The sequence below is a fragment of the Hypomesus transpacificus genome, chromosome 1, assembly GCF_021917145.1.
Source record: "Hypomesus transpacificus isolate Combined female chromosome 1, fHypTra1, whole genome shotgun sequence".
In the NCBI taxonomy this organism is placed as follows: domain Eukaryota; kingdom Metazoa; phylum Chordata; class Actinopteri; order Osmeriformes; family Osmeridae; genus Hypomesus; species Hypomesus transpacificus.
In genome coordinates this window covers 7,572,349-7,591,013 of record NC_061060.1, presented here as the reverse complement: position 1 = coordinate 7,591,013, position 18,665 = coordinate 7,572,349, and the positions used below count along the sequence as shown (strand labels likewise).

The 18,665-nt window shown below is 47.3% G+C and overlaps 2 protein-coding genes across 2 annotated transcripts; both read right to left on the bottom strand.

Annotated features, from left to right (window-relative positions):
* Window positions 1-5,245: 5,245 nt before the first annotated feature.
* LOC124467735 (platelet-derived growth factor receptor-like protein) lies at window positions 5,246-8,817 on the bottom strand. The gene is made up of 7 exons (XM_047020141.1): window positions 8,520-8,817; window positions 7,973-8,139; window positions 7,563-7,705; window positions 7,196-7,347; window positions 6,698-6,991; window positions 6,322-6,461; window positions 5,246-5,831 (listed from the first exon to the last, which is right to left on the bottom strand). Exons 1-7 carry the CDS (start codon window positions 8,599-8,601, stop codon window positions 5,607-5,609), a joined length of 1,203 nt encoding a protein of 400 aa, XP_046876097.1. The 5' UTR covers window positions 8,602-8,817; the 3' UTR covers window positions 5,246-5,606.
* A 935-nt stretch (window positions 8,818-9,752) lies between these two features.
* Window positions 9,753-17,778, bottom strand: LOC124467893 (cationic amino acid transporter 2-like). Its single transcript, XM_047020398.1, has 14 exons — window positions 17,716-17,778; window positions 15,589-15,658; window positions 15,286-15,307; window positions 14,181-14,558; window positions 13,444-13,599; window positions 13,086-13,251; window positions 12,744-12,880; window positions 12,360-12,582; window positions 12,098-12,234; window positions 11,882-11,984; window positions 11,612-11,739; window positions 11,322-11,488; window positions 10,923-11,031; window positions 9,753-10,665 (listed from the first exon to the last, which is right to left on the bottom strand). Exons 4-14 carry the CDS (start codon window positions 14,542-14,544, stop codon window positions 10,535-10,537), a joined length of 1,821 nt encoding a protein of 606 aa, XP_046876354.1. The 5' UTR covers window positions 14,545-14,558; window positions 15,286-15,307; window positions 15,589-15,658; window positions 17,716-17,778; the 3' UTR covers window positions 9,753-10,534.
* Between the last annotated feature and the right edge of the window lie 887 nt (window positions 17,779-18,665).

The following is an 18,665-nucleotide window of genomic DNA, read 5'->3' as shown; positions in this document are numbered from 1 at the left end:
TTCGCTGGGCTGCTCTAGCCAAAGTGGGAGGAGCCAGGCTCTGCCTAACTCGGTGACTTGCTGGTCCATCTTACCTGTCACCCTCCTCCTCCTCTCTTTTCCCTCCCTCCTCATATCTCCTCCATCTTGTTGCTTGTTTATCCGCACACACACAGACGGTCCTGAGGGGCCGGTATGGTCCGACTCGTTCGCCCGGTTCCAAGACAATGAACCAGGATGTGACCGAGCCGTCCCGACGATCCCCTCCAGATCTGAGCCATTCATATAAGGCCTGGTCTCACCCACATATATCAACAGGCTGATACGTCCTGTTTGTTCTGGGATAATCACACAATACCTGAGGATCAGACCTGGGTTAGGAGGCAGACAGACGGAGAATAAGACAGGAAAAGCTGTGGGGGGGAGAGTGTGTGTGTGTGAGAGAGAGAGAGAGAGAGAGAGAGATGGAGAGAGAGAGAGAGTGAGAGAGAGAGAGAGAGAGAGAGAAGCAAAAGAGACGGAGTCAGAGAGACGAACAGAGACGGCCCAGATAAGGAGGGTGAGAAAGTGATGGAACTGAAAGATGTGTGTGTGCATGCGTGTGTGTGACACTGTGAGTGTACCGTCTGGACAATGGTGTGAGTATGGAGTGGGTAGCAGGATGGACTGGTTCTGCTGTGGATCAGATATCACAAGTCTGGCCGGAGAGACTCTGCCTTCTGAGGAAGAGGAAGAAGAGACCATTGTTCTCTCCTCCCAGCCAAGGAGAGAGTGAATGTGACTCCTTCAATCCTCCTTTCCTCCTCCTCTCTTCCCATGTGATCTGGGGGAGCCCGGTGCCAGGCTGAGGGACTGAAGGAGGAGGGAGGCGGGATGGGAGGAGGTCGCCCCTCCTGAAATGCCTCGGTGCACACCGAGATAGAAATCTATTCCATCCACTGACTGGAGGAACAGAAAGGTATGAGGTGAGGCAATAGGGTAGAGAGACAGAGACAGAGAGAGACAGAGAGAGAGACAGAGACAGTCAGACAGCATGTCAAGGCCTGTTTCCAGTTACCTGTGTCACCGGCAAGAGAGACCGTGCCTTAGACTAATTTCCTTCAGCTAAGCCCCTCAGACCAGACAAGAACATCACAAAACCAACTCCAGGCCAAGTTTCGCTGGGTGGAGCAACCTGAGCGACCCAGCACACTGACACCAGATCTCATATTACAGCAGGTCTTCAAGTTGCCCTCAAGAATGTAAACAAGCATTTCAATCAATCTCTGCCCTGGTGGCTGGTTGGGAAAGAGTGGGTAAATATGCTGCCTTACCGCCCTGACTGGAGCTCATGTTACTGTATTCAGATCTAAAACAGGACTCTGCCTTTAACAAGGAGATTGTTGCTGTGATTGGTTCTCTGCTCGCTCACTGTTAGCAGGTCAGGGCCTTCTCCTGCGTGCTACCTCTGCACCAGCTCCAGGTATTATGCACAAGGCCAGGAGAGCACAACAATCCTGGATCCTGTTGAAAAGTGTTTTGGAAGCTTGGCCGGCCGCCACTTAGCCTGAGAGCAGAGCTAAATAAAGGAACAACAATAGCCTGTTTTATGGCTGCTGTGATCTAATGGAGATCTGCAACGTTACAGTATGGGGTGAATCTTATCTCACACACGTACACACACACACACACACATTCCAGATATCTGTGTGGGTGTGCGAGCCTTTTCAAGGGAAGATCACTCCAATCAGGATCAATAACAATGTGATAAGGTGATGCTAATAAGTCCTATCTCTAAACTCTTACCAGAAACATACATGGATGAACTGTTTTCTGCCGGCGGGGGCCGACACAGAGCACACGTCAACAGCTGCTTAACAACAAAGCCAGCGAAGCCTGGGACGGCACCTCCATAGACTAGCAGTCTACAGTGACACGCTATTTCCATCCCAACACTGTGATGGTGACATTTCAGGACAAAGGCCCAGTATGGGGCTTGTCCCCGGCCCCCGCCCCCTGTGACCTTTCCCCTCTGAAGGTCAGGGGTGCCCGCCATCCTGGGCCTTTGTCCTGCAGTCTGAAGGATGAAGAGGAGATATGAGATGGAGGAAAGAAACTAGATGGTATCTCCCGATGACTTACTTGGAAAAAGAAAGACGTCAATTGCGGTTTTCTCTTTTATCTTGTATTTAACTGAATAAAAATCTTGTGTTAGTTTCTTTGTTGATTCTTCATGGGCTGTGGTGTCTTTATTTCCTTGTAGCGAGGCAAACAGCAGGAGAAAACATCGCACTGGATGCAAGGCGATGAAAGAGACTGTGAACTGTGATGGAGCCGGTTGAGGTTTCTAAACACCTGCAGCCGAGCTGCACAACAATCATTAACCTGGGGTGTGTTCCATATCAAACACTGTCAATCCCACTGCTAGTCTGCTTGCCAAGGTACTTCAGCAGAGTATAGCAACAGTGTAGCAAGCAGATAGGGAGCTGTCACCATGTCTCCCCCTCCCCCTTGTATTAGACCACAGTCTTCACGTTGTAAGATGTAATGCCCCCCTGTTAAACCAGCATGTCCTGTGTGAATGTACTACATGCAGCATGGTCAGGTCTAGATGGTTCTATGGATGAGCTGGGCTGGCTGTGTGCTTCAGCCTCCTGGTCTCACCAGAAGCCTCTTCACCCCCCAGCCTGGGAGCCACCACACCACACACATCTCCTGGGATTGTGTTAACAGCACTAGGCTTTAATCACAAGCTCAGCCACAGATGCTCCTCGGAGAGGATCTGGATGACCAGAGAGGAAGGGGGGGGGGGGGGGGGGTGAAAGCTCTGTAATCCGTCAAAGAGCACAGGACTTTCTCCTCCACCTAGTCTAAGGTAGGTTGCAGAGGAAAGAGGGAGAGAGAGAGAGAGAGAGAGTGTGTGGGAGAGAGAGAGAGAGAGAGAGAGAGTGTTGGGAGGGAGAGATACTGTAGAGCGGAGATCAGGCAGGTGATTAGCACTGTCGATTAGCTGGCTGTCTTGAGGGGGAAACAAAGTGAGTCCCCCTGGACCTCTCTCTCTCTCTCTCACACACACACACACACACACACACAGAGACACATGAAAAACAGACTTCTGTCAGTTGCAAGTCAATGATTTTGTGTCCATTTTGGATTCCTTACTAAGAGCTCTTTAACTTTTAGTGCTGCTTAGCTATGCTGGGCTGAGAGGACGGTCAGCAGCCTGGCTCAGCGAAATCACTGTTTCATCAGCTGTCAGTGTATAGGAACAAACACACACACGCACACACACACACCTACGCACACACAGACAGCCACACACACACACACCCACGCACGCACACACAGACAGCCACACATACACAGACACCCATACATACACACACCCACGCACACACACACACCCACCCACGCACACACAGACAGCCACACACACACACACCCACGCACGCACACACAGACAGCCACACATACACATACACACACACCTCTTTCCCAGTGAAGAGTGTCAGCCCCCTAAGGGTCTCTAACAGCTGAATGAAGACATCAAACAGCAGGAAGCTTTTCTCCGGAACTTTCCTGTTTTGAATCCAACACCTTTTAGGCTTTGATGAAGGGACCGCTGAAGGGGAGAAGTGTTTCGAGTGAGTGGTGTTTCTTCCCCTCTATCCACTCCTCTCTGAAACTCCCTGAGTCTGTCTTTAGAGACAGGGAGGGAAGGGGCATAGCACCTCCAGAACAATCCTGGAGATGCATTCTTTACCGATGAGGAGACAGCACTTAGCGTATTAGCCGACTCCTTGACATGGCTCCTCCACCCATCGCTCTGACTCAGTGTTGCGTTGCGTGTGTGTAATATCCATCACTGAGCCCTTTCTTAACTCCAGCTCGTATGTTGACACTCTTTGTGCTAAGCATTCCACACCCAGTGCGTGAAGAGCCCCTGTCAAACCTGAGCAGGTCCTTCACAAACACACACACACACACATACACACACACGTGCACACTGACCAACATCCCCTGAGTGGATGTCCTACAATACACCATAGTTCTATAGTTCAGAGGTCACCTGTGGCCTCTGGTCTCCACGACGACAGCCTGGCAGTGTGAGAGACTGCAAGGGTGCCACCTCCCCCTCCACCCACATACACACTATAACACTCTCACATACACACTATAACACTTCACACTAACACTTCACTCTCACATACACACACCTCTTTGTTCCCAAAGTCCTGGGCATTAAAGGAGACCCGTCAGAGAGAGCGAGCCCCAACCCAAACAATTACTGCAGGCTAAACAGAACTCTGTGCTCCATAGTGGGATTTAGTTAAGGCCCGGGCACTGTGGCTGACAGAGGAGATGGATGAGGTGAAAACCCCCTGGTGGGCTGATATACTATGCTGACTGACACACACGCACACACTCAGGACATGGCAAACAGCATGCGGGGCATGGGGAACATGGAGCCCAGCAGGCTATTGAGACGCATACATGCACACACACACACACACACACACACACACACACACACACACACCACACACACATGCGAACGTGCAGTTCCCCCATCCACAGCACAAACAAGAGATGGCAACAATGCCATGAAAACATTCGTCGACTACTATTCTGTAACGCGACGCGGATACCTGGCTATAAAACAGTCTAGCTGCCGGAAGCAAGCCAAGCAAAGTTTTCAGTGTTATTGTTTGCTAAATTTGGCTCGCTACTTATGCATCAATGTAGAAGTAAATGCATTGGAAATTTCCCAAACAAGTATGGAAAAAATAAGTTGCCTTTAATATAACTAGTTTTCTTCAAAGTAAATGCATGCCTTGCATTCTAGCTTCTGTTCTGACTAGCCAACGTCAACTAGCTGCAGCATCAGTATCATTAGTAGACTGTGCTAAGTGAAAACTACAAAGATCAAAACTTACCATAATTGTCACACGCAATCTCTTGGTCAACGCTTCGGTGAATGCGGGATCACGCCGAGCAGTTCTGAATACACGCCAAGACGTGGAGGAATCGGTCTATGTCTGTGAACACTCACCGCACAATGAAGAACGGTCCGTCTCTTTTCCCTCTCTGAGATTTGAACTGCGCAGAGAGCGAGAGGAAGCGAGGCCCGGGGCAGGAGCATGTCCCGTAGTAAGATCCTCCTGGACCCGTTGTGCAATTATAGCTCCATCTAGTGACCAAATGATGTCTTACGTTGACAGAACACGAGGTTGATAAATTGCGAGTCTTAAGAATATTGTGAATAAATACAATTTACAAAGTGAAATACTATGAAATGGCTTTTAATAGCTTATACAAAAAAGGTAGGAAAATATTACTCTTTCAAAATAACTTTCAGTTTAATTTGAAGCCGTAATACTGTCGTATTAGCTATAATACTGCCCCCCAAAACATTGTACAATAATATCCCCCCCCCCCCCCTCTCTCTCTCTCTCTCTCTCTCTCTCTCTCTCTCTCTCTCTCTCTCTCTCAAAAGATGATACAGTTTATAGAACAGTTTTGAGAAGACAAACGTGCAACATTTCACCAAGCTCTAAAACAGGGTGGTCGTCCTGTCTATCCCACTGTATTAAGGCTGGATGTCAGTCACTATCTCAGCGGTCCAGCAACAGGTAGCTCCTACAACCTCATGGTTTCTTGGGTTTAGGTTTAGCTTTGGCCCTGGGCGTTGTCAGGACTTTGACTGTGGTGGATGCAGACTTGGAGCCCTCCAGATTCTGGGCTGTGCAGGTGTAGGTTCCCTGGTCCACATCTCGGACCTCGTCTACCAGCAGAACCGACTGGGCCTGCTGCCGGGCGGCCCCGCCCTCCACTGGTCTCACACTGTCCTGGGTGTACAGGGGCCTGCCGATCTGGAGAACACACACAGGGCAGAGACTCAGCACAGACACCAACATTGAAGTTGATCCACCTTTCTCTCCCCTCGGGTTTTCATTCTCATTTGTTATTGCCCCATGGATGTGGAACAGTCTTCTGCTTCACATCCCACTAATGATGTTTTTCTTATCTTATCTGAAGACTCGTTTGTTAACCCCTGCCCATGAGACTGTGTAAGTACAGCAATGTCATCCTTGCTGTGTCTGGGTATTATGTTGAATATTTCAATGCTTTCTCTTTTCCGTAACTTAACATAGGCTACAGCACTTTGGTCAACATTGGCTGTTTTCAAATGTGCTATAGAAATGTATCCTGACTCAATACATTATCTTACGAAAATGGATCCCTGTGACTCTACAACTGCAGTGATGTCCTCTGATCTATAGAAGGATATCTAAGGATATCTAATATCACTACCATTGTACCCCTCCTACGTTTCCCCCCCGGTGTGACCTTCTTCCGTACCTGCTGCCCGGGGTACTCCCAGCTGAAGTCTATGAGCACGTCCTGCTCTCCCAGCACGGTGCAGACCACCTGCAGGTTCTCCCCCTGGCCCACTGAGCTGGACGAGGCCTGGATCACCGGGGTGGGAGGGGCCATGGGGTCTGGCAGACAGGAACAGGAAACAAGGCAGAGGTGAGTCACTCGCCGACATCAGTCATTTGTTCCGCAACGAGGTAGGCCGAGTTGTGACTTCAGTCGTGTCATTTGAATCTTACAGTGGAGAAAAAACAAGTCACTCTAATGACACCTTGAAAGGTTCTAATAGTTCACAGTTCACGAGCTGATCGTATCCCAGCTCCACGGTGGCAGGGAGGGATTGGAGGTTCCAGGGACTCACAGTTGACGTAGATCAGCATGTACTTGGTGGAGCTCTGTCGAAGGTTCCCCAGGCTGGCCACACAGTACAGCCCCCCAGCGTGGTGTGGTCTGGGACGGTGAATGGTGAAGCCCCGCTTGACGCTGAAGGAGATCTCCGTCCCGTCCACCGCCACCTCCGCGGGCGGGAACTCCCGGTGCAGCGTCACCTTGGCCTCGGGGGACGTCACCTGACAGGGGAGGACTGTCGGCCGATTGGTTCGCAGCTGGACGATCTCATAATAGTCTGCCGAGGGCACAAACAGCTCCTGAGGGTCTAGGTCAAAGAGGAGAGTGGTTGTTAGTGATATGTGCAAAACTACACTCTGCCAAAGGTTGCACCTGCCACCATCGTACCAATGATTACATTGCAGATGAGTCAAGATGACTACAGGGATTAGATAAAACACCTGATTAGATAACCACAGCAGATGAAATAGACATACACACAGTAAATGGTTTCAGAGGCAGAAGACCGCACCAGGGAAGAAGATGAACACTTTGACGGCTTTGTCGTACTCTTTCCTGCACTGGGTGTCCTCACAGTACATGGGGAAGCAGGTGTACTCCCCTGTGTCTGCTCCTGTGGAGTTGGCCAGTGTCAGGGTACCGTACCGCTCATGCTGGCCAGTCCTGCACACACCAAACACATCGTCCAATCATTCCACTAGAATATGATGCGGGTAGGAGTCAACAAGATTGTTTATGATGCTGATGTGTTTTCAAGATGGGTGCCAACAGGTCAAACACTTTTGAATGCGCCAACTAAGTGGCCGGTACAGCCACTTAGTTGGCTCCAGGCTCACACTTCTAGCTAGGAAGCTACTGTGTGTGTTGTCATGGCTGACCTGACTCTTCCTTCGTCATCTTCCTCCAGGTAGGGGGGCAGCCCCCACTGGACAGCACTCCCCTTACACCTCAGCTCCAGGGTGTCCCCAGCCCGCACACTCAGGGTGTCCTCCACCTTCTGGAACTTACCCTTGTTCACCACCTGTCACGTGAGAAACAACATACACGCACTGAAACCCTGAACTGCTCCGGTGTTTGTGTTTGGAGTCTCTACATTCATGTGTACCTTGATACCTATGAGTACTTAGTCAAAAAAAGCGTCACATTTCTCTGTTGTGTATAAGTGGAAGTTGATATTTTACAGAATGCACATGTGGTCTATATTTATCCCTCAGTCTAGCTACCAAGGAGCAGCAAATACACGATCTCTTTTTATCTCTCATGTCCGAGCCCGAGCTGTTCTCCTTACCTGGGTCAGATAAGTGTGGGATGCTGGGGGGGTGGGGGCCTTCACCCTGGGTTTGGGTGTGCCTGACCTGGAGGATTTACCTGGCCTCTGACCAGGATTGGTCTTGGTGGTCTTGGGCTTCCTCCCCACAACAGTCTTGGCTTCTTCCTCCTCTTTCTGGCAGTGTCCTGCCAGAGGTTAGAATAGAATGTGCAAAAGAAAAAGGTACATCATTTCATACAGAAAAACCACATACATGTAGCCCATGTGTACTCATGCAAATCCCCTTTTGTACTTGTCCTGGGGGACTATGATGCATGATGAGTTTTAAAGCAGTTAAAATATCAAAGAATGAAACTGACAGACAGTTGTTTCTTAGGAGCTGCCTTTGTTGCTATGGTTCAGCATGGAGGAAGAGAGAGACAGAATCAATACATAACATCTGAATTCCATCGACACTGCAAAACAACCCTGTCTCCAGCGTAGGTTACAAACACAGTGCATTTCTCTCACAGCTCTTGCAATGAACTTTCAAACTTCCACCCGTGAAGGCATAAAAGTCACTCACCAGACTGCAGGATTAGCATGAACAGCAGGAACACACTCAATACCAGCCTCCACTTCGACCCCGACCCTGTCTCTGCTACCATGGCTGCCTGTGGTCGTAGGATTATCAGTTTACAAAGTTCAACGCAGTTCACTGGAGAACACAGAATAAAGGAAGAAGGAAGGAAGGTATGGACAGACAGGAGGTGAGAGCGAGGGAGGGCAGTGCGTGCGAAGTGAGTGGTCAGCTGTTTAGCAGAATCACACAAATTCCTCCTCCTGAGAGTAGCATTAGTACCCCAAATTCCTCCACTGGCTCAATGGAGCCTTTCAAGGGTCTGCGGACCAATCAGGGACCAGGACTGGAGGCAACTCCGTCTAAAATAACTCTGCCTGTTGTTTTAGCTGGTAAAGTATACTGGCAGCAGGGCTATGGCCCTCATCAACACAGTGGGACCTCTACAATACAGTATGACCTCTACAATACTGTATGCCCTCTGCAAGACTGTACCTCCACAACACAGAGGGACCCCCACAGCAAATGTCATGTGATATTATTTGTTTTTACTCACTCGGTACAAATGATGTAATGACTGCGGAAAAAGAAAATCTGTCCAAGGCAGTTTTAAACACAACGTTCTTGTTTGGTGGCCATGAACAGATAAGAGTTCATAAACCTTGATGGAAAAACCATGAACCTGAACACATATCATTTTTACCTGTGCAATAAAACAGCATGGAGCGGCACTTTGGTCGTGCCCTGGAATAGCTATCTTATCATGAGTCATCATGACTTACTGCCCAGGAAGTGTTATTTAGTCCTTCCGATTGTTTTTACGAACCAATAGACAATGACATAAATGAATTAAAATGAAGACGTAAAATACTTTGGAACCAGAGCTAATTTGATAGAATTATACATGAATGAGTCCTATGTAAACAACAGGGCACAAACGTACTGTAAAACATGCATCATTAGGAGTAAGTGGCAGCGCTGATGGACTGTGTTCTGTGAGAACAGTCAAAAGCCTTGTATTATGAATGACTTGCTAAGCCATGATTATCAACATGACACAGGTAAGTCCATGTGAAAGGATCTGTTGTTCTACAATAACTCAGACTGGTATGAAGTCCCCCAGGTCTTTACCCCGGATTACAGTAACAAGGGGACTGGCATGTACACACATTTTGGAATGGAAAAACTTGTTTTTGAATGTCAGACTGTACTCATGGATGAGGATCTTTCTCTGTGTAAGACATTTGATTTGTTGTTTATTAAGGGGTCCATTTACAATATATTGACAGTATGTACAGTTATTATTTACATTATAAAACAACAAAATATCAACCAGGCATCTATGCGAGGAAATTAAAACTAGAAAAATACTGTTTGATTTCAAGAGAGCTTTATCTACCATCTATTTCTCCAAGTCTCAAACTTTGCAACTTTTGAATGCATTTTTTGGAAATTATCATTCAATCTGCATACTTGTATTTACAGTAAAGACTTTTGTTATGGAATATACTTTTGTCAAAGTGTATTACATTTATAACAATTATCAACCAACCAAAAGAAGAAAGCCCTTTTTACATCTGACCTCGTTGCTTTAGTATGAATATTCCCAGTTCTCAAATGTATCTTGACTTTTAAATGAAACCCCTCACTAGTGCAACCATTAAAAACTCTCAATCTTTCCAATCTTTAAACACCAAGAGCAAACCATTCTTAAAACAATCTTTGAGAGTTTCCTATCAAATAAGGCATGTCAAATGTAGCCATATAACAATAAGGCATCACGGATCATAATGAAATCTTAGATTCAGATTCTTAAAAACGATGCACTAATACAGTTTATATGTACAAATACATTGTGAAATTGTTCTACATAGCTTCGGAGCTCGGAAGCTTGACCATTTTTCTGTGAAAAGACAATGAAACCGTCTGGCTCTCAGCCAGACTGACTGTACAGTAGGGACACAAACGAGATGGATCACTGTAACATCTGAAACTTGCTCTCTTTCGACGTTTGCCAAACATTAAAACTTCTCCTCCTTTATGATGTCCATATCTTTTTTGCCACAGATGGTTTGGATCGTCATCTGGTTGGAGTTGAAGCGTTGCTTCTGAACACTGAAGTGGATCCCGTAACCAAAGTAGATGACCAACCCTTTGAAGAGAGAGAGAAAGAGAGAGAAAGAAAGAGAAAGAGAGAGAAAGAGAGAGAGTGAGAGCGAGAGAGAGAGAAAGAGAGAGAAATATGTATAGAGATAATTTAGCCAGATTCATATTTATATTGATCTAAACTGGGCCCAACCAGTGATGACTGTCAGTCCCATTGACTTGAACCTGAATGTTGAACTTCCCCTAGATAAAGACAGTGAATTGAACAGATGTTCCAAGGCGAGTAGCGGCCCAGTGTCTTACCCACTAACATCCAGATGGCATATCGGATCCAGGTCTCCCCTCCTAACTGGACCATGAGATAAACATTCACAAACACACTGACCACCGGCAGTACTGGTAGGAAGGGCACCTGCACAGAGAAAGAGAGAGAGAGACAGAGAAAGAGAGATAGAGAGAGAAAGAGAGAGAAAGAGACAGAGAAAGAGAGAGGCAGAGACAGAAAGAGAGAGTGAGACAGAGAAAGAGAGAGAGAAAGAGAGAGAAAGAGAGAAAGAACATAAATAGCTCAGCTTTTCATCCCAGCTGAGGCAGATGTCTTGACTCCACTCCACTCACAGCAGTGAGAGTGAACAGTGAGCGTGAACAGTGAGCGTGAACAGTAAGCGTGAACAGTGAGCTTGAACAGTGAGCGTCCCTCACCATGAACGCTGCCTTGGTGGGGTTCTGTGGGTGTCTCCAAATGATGATGATGGTGACGACCAGGAGGAGGATTATGACGGAGACACACACCAGACTCCACACCTGCTTCTGAGTCACCGCGTCTATCGCTTTGGTCAGCAGGACACTGAGCGCGATGACACATACAGCTGGAGAGAGGGAGACAGGGAGGGACAAAGACAAAGTTAATATCTGGAAAACTGATGTTGGGGAAGTGACCGATCATAAAGGGAACAGCAGAAAGAACAAGGAAGGAATGAAAGTGAACTCACTGCAAAACACTGTCAAGCTCGTGACGGTTTTTGAAGTGGACGCGGTTGGAGAGGATGGAAGTTTCAGACATCCAAATTTAGAGTTTGATTCATTTATTTCTAATTGTTCTTCTTGCGCCTCCTGATACCTAAAAGACCACAAAAAATCATAAATACTCTTATTGTGTTCAATCATTTGTATCAAAAGTGTGGATATTATGTATGTTAGGCAGTAGTACAGAACTTGCCAGTACAAGTACCCTTATGACCAACCTGTACAGACAGACTTACCTCAGAATCAGAATGCAAATAGCTACAAGGGTGTAGGCAAACAAGGTCCCGATAGACATCATATCCACCAAGGCTTTCAGGTCAAACAGCATGGCCATGATTGCTGAACATGTAAAACACCAAACAAATGACTATACGTTCACGGAGATGGTTCAATGGTAAAACCTCAGCACTCCCAGTGTTTCCCTGTCGTTTGTTGCCGTGCTGTTACTTCACCTGCCACGACTCCAGAGGAGATGGTGGCCACCACAGGGCTCTGCCGGCTGCTGACCTTGCTGAGAGGCTTGAAGATGAGGCCGTCTCTGGCCATGGCGAACAACACGCGGGGCATGGGGAACATGGAGCCCAGCAGGCTACAGAGACACACACACACGTTTAGAAGAGGTCTTCATCATTTACTCCAGGGATACATTGACCGACAACCCGTTTGCTGACTGCCGGATGGAGGGGTGAGTAGCTGGAGAGACGGTTGTCTTACCTGGTGGAGAGGGCGCAGAGTGAGCCCACGGCCACCACGTACTTGGCAGGACCCCAGCCGATGTACTCAAAGGCGACAGGCAGTGGGCTGTTCACGTCCAGCAGATAGTAGGGCATCATGAGGGTGAGAGCTGCCGACACGGCAAAGTACGCCAGGAAGCAAATGAGCAGCGACGCCACGATGCCTATGGGGATGGACTTCTGGGGGTTCTTCACTTCCTCACCTTGGTGGAGACATGGGGATCTGTCAGTTACATGTTGACATGAAATGCCCAGACGTTCTTTTCAAACGCATCCATTCTCACCCCTAATCTTAATCGCGGATTAATAATCTGATGGTGTTTGCAAGTTGGTTTTCAGATAGATGTTGGTTTGTATTTCTTACTGGTGGTGGCAATGCAGTCGAATCCCACGAATGCGTAAAAGCAGGTAGCAGCGCCGGCCAGGGTTCCATCAAAACCAAAGGGGAAGAACCCACCATCTCCATAGATACTGGTGAGGTTCTCTGTGGAGGTCAGGTTCCTGTTTGGCAGACACAGAGAGAACCACCTTAGAACCACACCGCCACGACCACAACTTCTTGCCCAACTGACACAAGCTGGATCCACACCCCCCATAACCCCACCCCTTCATCTCCCCAACCTCCCACCCTCCTACCCCTTCCCCCTCCGCATCCATTCACCCCTAAGGCAAAAGCACAGGTTCTCATTCATGGAACAGAACGTACATGAAGTCGGCCGTCGCGTTCAGGACGGTCTCTGAGCTGATGTTCCAGTTCGAGAGGTCTCCGTTGATGAATCCAGAGATGATGACAAACAACAACACCAGGATGTTGATGGCTGTGAAGACCTTGTTGACGGTCGTTGACTCCTGGACCCCGAAGGCAAGCAAACCTTCCGAGGAAGAGACAGGTAAAGGAGATACGACAGCTGATTAGGCTGCTGGCCATGGACACAGAGTACTGACAGAGCTCATGTGTTAAGTTACCGATTACTGTCCACAAAACCCACTGAAGTGGAACGGCGTTGACTGTATGGATCACGGTGTCAACACACAGTTGTAAATGACTAGAGCAGGGACTTTACCTGCCAGCAACATGATGAGAGCAGCTGCAAAGAAGTCTGGGTAGGGAGCCAGGCCTGGTAGACCCATGGGGGCATTCTTTTCAAAGAAGTTGCCCATGACGTTCCCTATGAGGTCATCAAACGTGCCGCTCCACGCCCGAGCGACGCTGGACGTCCCTGGGAAGATGACATCAAAATACAAGATGTGTTATGTCGATCACGAGACAATGTCAACCACTGTTTAGATTCTTGTTGTACGATTTTGTTGCTTTCATCCTTAGCATTAGCCCTCTGTGACATGCTTGCGTGTAAAAAGGGCTATGCAAATACATTTGATTTGATTTAGATTTGATTAGGAGGTTCGCTTGGCTTTAGATTATTCTAAAAAGCACAGACGTTCTCGATAGACGCTGCCTGAACAGTGGGATCAATTCCCAACGCTGTTGGAGCATGATGTGTAAATGGGCCCTGTAATATCCTTGATGGGAACCCCTCCTCTCCATTTACAACTGTGCAATAAATGAACCGCGGTGAATCATGGATTTACAACAGGTGCAATGTAGGAGGAAGTATTAAAGTTTTGTGTTTATGGTTGATCATTTATGGTTAGCAATGTTCTCAACTGAGAACAGAGCATGTCAGGCCAGAGGACAACATGCTGTGACTAACTGTAGCTTGTGTTATGTCATCCCTGGTCCATGTGATACCTGGTCCATGTTATACCTGGTCCTCTAGGCAGAGGATGCTGGGATGCTCACCTATGACATAGGACAGCAGCAGATTCCATCCAGTGATGAAAGCCAGAAACTCTCCAACGGTCACGTAGCTGTAGAGGTAGGCGGAGCCTGTCTTTGGGACGCGGGCCCCGAACTCGGCGTAGCACAAGCCGGCGAAGATGGAGGCCATGGCGGCGATGAAGAAGGAGATGATGATGCTGGGGCCTGCGGAGGTTCTGGCCACCTCCCCTGAGAGGACGTAGACCCCGGCTCCCAGAGTGGAGCCCACACCCAGGGCCACCAGGTCCAGGGTGGTCAGGCAGCGGTTGAAGTTGGACTCCTCTCCCTCGGGCTCCAGAGGCTTCTTCAGGGACAGGCTCCTCCCAAACGACTTCAAACAGTCCATCCTGCTGTGGTCGGCTACCAGGGTTAAGGAAGGGGATGATTGGAGATGGAGAGAGTGACAGAGAAAGAAAGGGAGATGGGGAAAGGGAGAGAGACGGCGAAAGAGAGAGAGAGAGAGAGAGAGAGAGAGAGAGAGAGAGAGAGAGAGAGAGAGAGAGAGAGAGAGAGAGAGAGAGAGAGAGAGAGAGAAAGAAAGAGATGTAGAGAGAGGATGAATCAGCGAACGTGTCAGTGAATAATTGTCAGATCATCCTCAGAGTAAATGATTTCTGACTTACAAAGCAGACACTCTAATAAAGTAATAAAGTTAGAAATTATTCAGCTGTGAAACGGTAAAACTGTCAAATAAGTTACATCTTAGCTTATATATTCATCTGGCATTTATATTCTTGTATCAAGGACATTTTACACATTTTAGCTCAAACTTAGAAAAAGTTGTTTTTTATAATATTACATTGATGTTAAATCCACCTTTTCAGTTCAAACCCTTTCACAATTATTAAGCAGTGTCAGATTAGGATCAGTATCGATTGTCTGTATCAGCATGCATTGATTTAGCACGTTTAGAGAAACCCATCATTTCGACTGGTTTATGGTCTCAAGATCATATCAGTTTTAACACTGACTCTAACTGCAACACTTCTGTCTGTGGGTATTAATGTGTGTCCGGGTGTATTCATAAAGACACTTAAATACAATTATCACATTCAACAAACAAGAAAACTTAAGTCTGCCAGCTTACCTTTTCTCAAAGTATCACAGAGCTGTGCTTGGGAGAGACAATTGATAACTGTTATTTCTTCAATTTCATTATGCTTTTATGTCTCCTTCTTTATAACCCCTCTGATATGATAGTGCTGATACCTGTGGTTTTCCAAGACGCCCACAGCACTGTCACAACACCCTAAACCATGACTGGACTTTACATAACCAGCATTACCGAACTCCAGTTAAACAGTCGAATAATGCTCAGTTATCACCGCTCACTGTTCAATAACTCTGTGTTGCAGGAAGGGAGTGATGTGAGGATGAACACCGCACTCACCTCACTTCAGCCGGAGCATGTTCCTGTGTTGTGAGCAGGTAATCTCAGGGGGCATTCCTTTCCTTTCCCCCTGAGGCAGCAGGTCCATGGGTCAGTGGAGAGGAGGGGACAACAGAGGGGGAGAAACGCGGAAACCTGTCAGTTCACCTTCCTGGAGCACGGCACTGACATGAAATGCAGCTTTCGACTTCGAAGCAAATAAAATGCTGCTATGTTTGGTTCAATGCACACAGTACAGTGTTGACACCTGTGCTTCAGATTAAACAGTATTTATTGGGTACAAAGTGGATTAGAGATGATGGGAAGTGATGCCCGTCTGATCACAGATGCAGGAAATACAGGTGTCGCCTTTTTTGTTGATCCCCGTTCTGACCTTTTTTTGGCTGCCATTTTGAATTATCCGACAGAATGTCCCCTTGAGAAGGGTCTTTAATCATCCTTTTTTAGAAAGAAACAATGTATTATTCTCCTCAGAATGAGAACGTAAATAGCTACAAGGGTCAAGAAAGGGACAGCTTGTTTACATCTTGGCAAAGGGGAATCCTCCCAGGGATCTCAATTCACTCTGGCTGGCGAGAGAAATCCTCCAGCCCTTGAGTTATCAGCAGCCAACGCTGACCAGGCATTTGTTGTTCCGCCATCATTGATGTAATGATGGTGACAGACAGGACACATTTTTCTGTTGGTGACCAGTAGCAGGCTGCTGGCTGAACCAAGTCAAGCTGACGTTGATGTCTTGTACACGGAACAAGGCACAGGAACAGTATTTCTGGCTTCAGAAAACGTAGAAAAATAGCTGCTGGGCTGGAAAGACTAATCATGTGAGGACTTGGTGAAGCAGGCAGGACGTACACGACACCGCGCTGCTCAGAAACGTGACAATTACACATTTAGAGAAGCGCGGGGCCATGAAGACCTGAGGCTTCAAACTTGGCTTTGCTCTTTTTTTCCAGCAGTGGAAGCTACAGTGGGCTGTCCATGCTCGCTCATCATCATGAAGGGACTTCAGTTGGACAACCCTCTGGTTACTCAGGCCACGCCCAGGGCACGTGTGTGAAACTGAGTGTTAAAGTTCATGAGCATTTCTCAAGCACTCCTCTCATAAAAAAAGAAAAACCTTTTAACTTTGACGCATCGGTCGGTCTTAAGCACATTTCACAAGTGAGCAATTTGTTGCTATAAACAGTTGCTGTACTGTGTGAATCCAAGCTTGGCCATAACCTGAGTTCTGGGGTTATCTGTGGGTGGGTGGGAACAACCCACACTTCCTCTCTGTCCTGCATTGAAGCCCAGTCTCATTCTCGCTCTCTGTCTGCCTGGTCCTACAGTATGTGGTCCTGTGCGATCCTAATGAATCTCTGAGGCACAAAGCAGCTTTCATGGCTTACTGAGAGAGCAGGGCTGCACACTTACTCATTGTGAGGTACTGTAGCCTCTCTCTCTAGGGTCTCCCATTAAGGGATTTCACTCTCTAATCCCCTGTGGCATTCACCTCAGCAAGTCTGCCTGCCTGCTGTACCTGCCGAACGCCCCGACTAACTGCCTCCACGCTTTCCAGCCCGTTTCCTCGGCTGCCTGCTTCTGTGTCGGTCTACCAACCTGCTTTCCTTCCAAATCTCTCTCTCCTGCCAGCCTGCCAGCCATGCCTACCAAATCAACCACCGGCTAAAACTACCAGTCTCCCTCCTGCACTCCTACTCGCCATGTACAGCACCTTTGACCAGCGTGATGACTCAGAGAGATGAGGCCCCCCTATCTAGACATCTCTGGAGGAGATAAGACCTGAGGGACAGCGGTGCCAGTGATGCCGAAGCCAAGACGTGTGCTCCCTCCAGGAGACCAGGCTCACGTGAAGACGTGGTTTATGTGCTGCCAGATAACCAGGAGCTACATCACATTGACACTCATTAAAGCCCACATGTGTGCCGCCCCGCCTTCCTCCTATGCACACAGAGACTCCCCAGATGTGACAGTAGAAAAGCTGCTGGTATACACTATTCACCTGGAAATGTAAAGCGTTTTTAAGAGAGATAAAAGGTTATTTGTTTGAACTTGTATCTGTAGCTGTTCTCTTCAAAACACACACTCCCATGTATGGTGCAGTATGTCGGACATGAACTTGGTTACCTTGTCTGAAGACCCCCAGAGTCAGAATGGTGAGTGTGTGGATGTTGTCAAAATATCCGTTCTGTTTACTCAGATGAAGGAGAAGGAGTTTTACGGCAATATATACAAGGCTGGCCTGTGTGACCCTCCCACTCAGTGGAATTAGTGACAAAGTAGCCTTTCTCACTCCAGACTCAGTTATGACCAAAATGCGCTCATTATAATTGCACACGGGGCACAGGGTGAGAGCTGTAAACAGCAAATCCCAAGCTGAATGTCCCAAATGTTTTGTGCTCTACTTTTTTTTTTACTTTTAAAAGGTTTGAAAAGTTTTTTTTGTTAAAGGTTACTTTTTGTCTCTGTTAGTCATGAGAAAAGTCTGCTGTTAATCCATTTATTGCTATTGCTAAATGTTTATTAATTGCAAACATTGTATTTTTCCATCCTGATATTTGTCTCTAGAAATGAACAATATTTACACAAAAAGATCCTTCTATTTAGCTTATAAATTATGAAGTGTAATATATTCTTCCAGCAGTAGGTGGCAGTACATGTAACCTCAGCAGTGTAATGGCATGTTTCCTCACCTTACTCTGGTGTGAATATTGCATTAGATCAATAGACACTTGACTTGATACTTCTTGTTTTGAAATCTGATTAGTAAAATTTTAGTTTTACATGTCAGGGAACATCTGAGCAAAAAAGCTGTGTTGATTCTGTTTTAACTTTGTTTGGCCCAGTCCGGAACACCACGCTGGATCGAGCCAAAGGAACACAGGACGGACCCTGAGCAGTGATGCAGTAGGAGATGCGTGTGTTGTCAGGGAGAAGAAGGTGGGGGGTAACAGGCAGTGGGTGAAGCGCTTCTGCTAAGAAGGCAGGATTACATGTTTGACATATGGACGGCTACAATCCATCTTCAGTCATGAGGGGGTAAACTACAGTTATGTTTCGCCCATCCTCCTAAACTC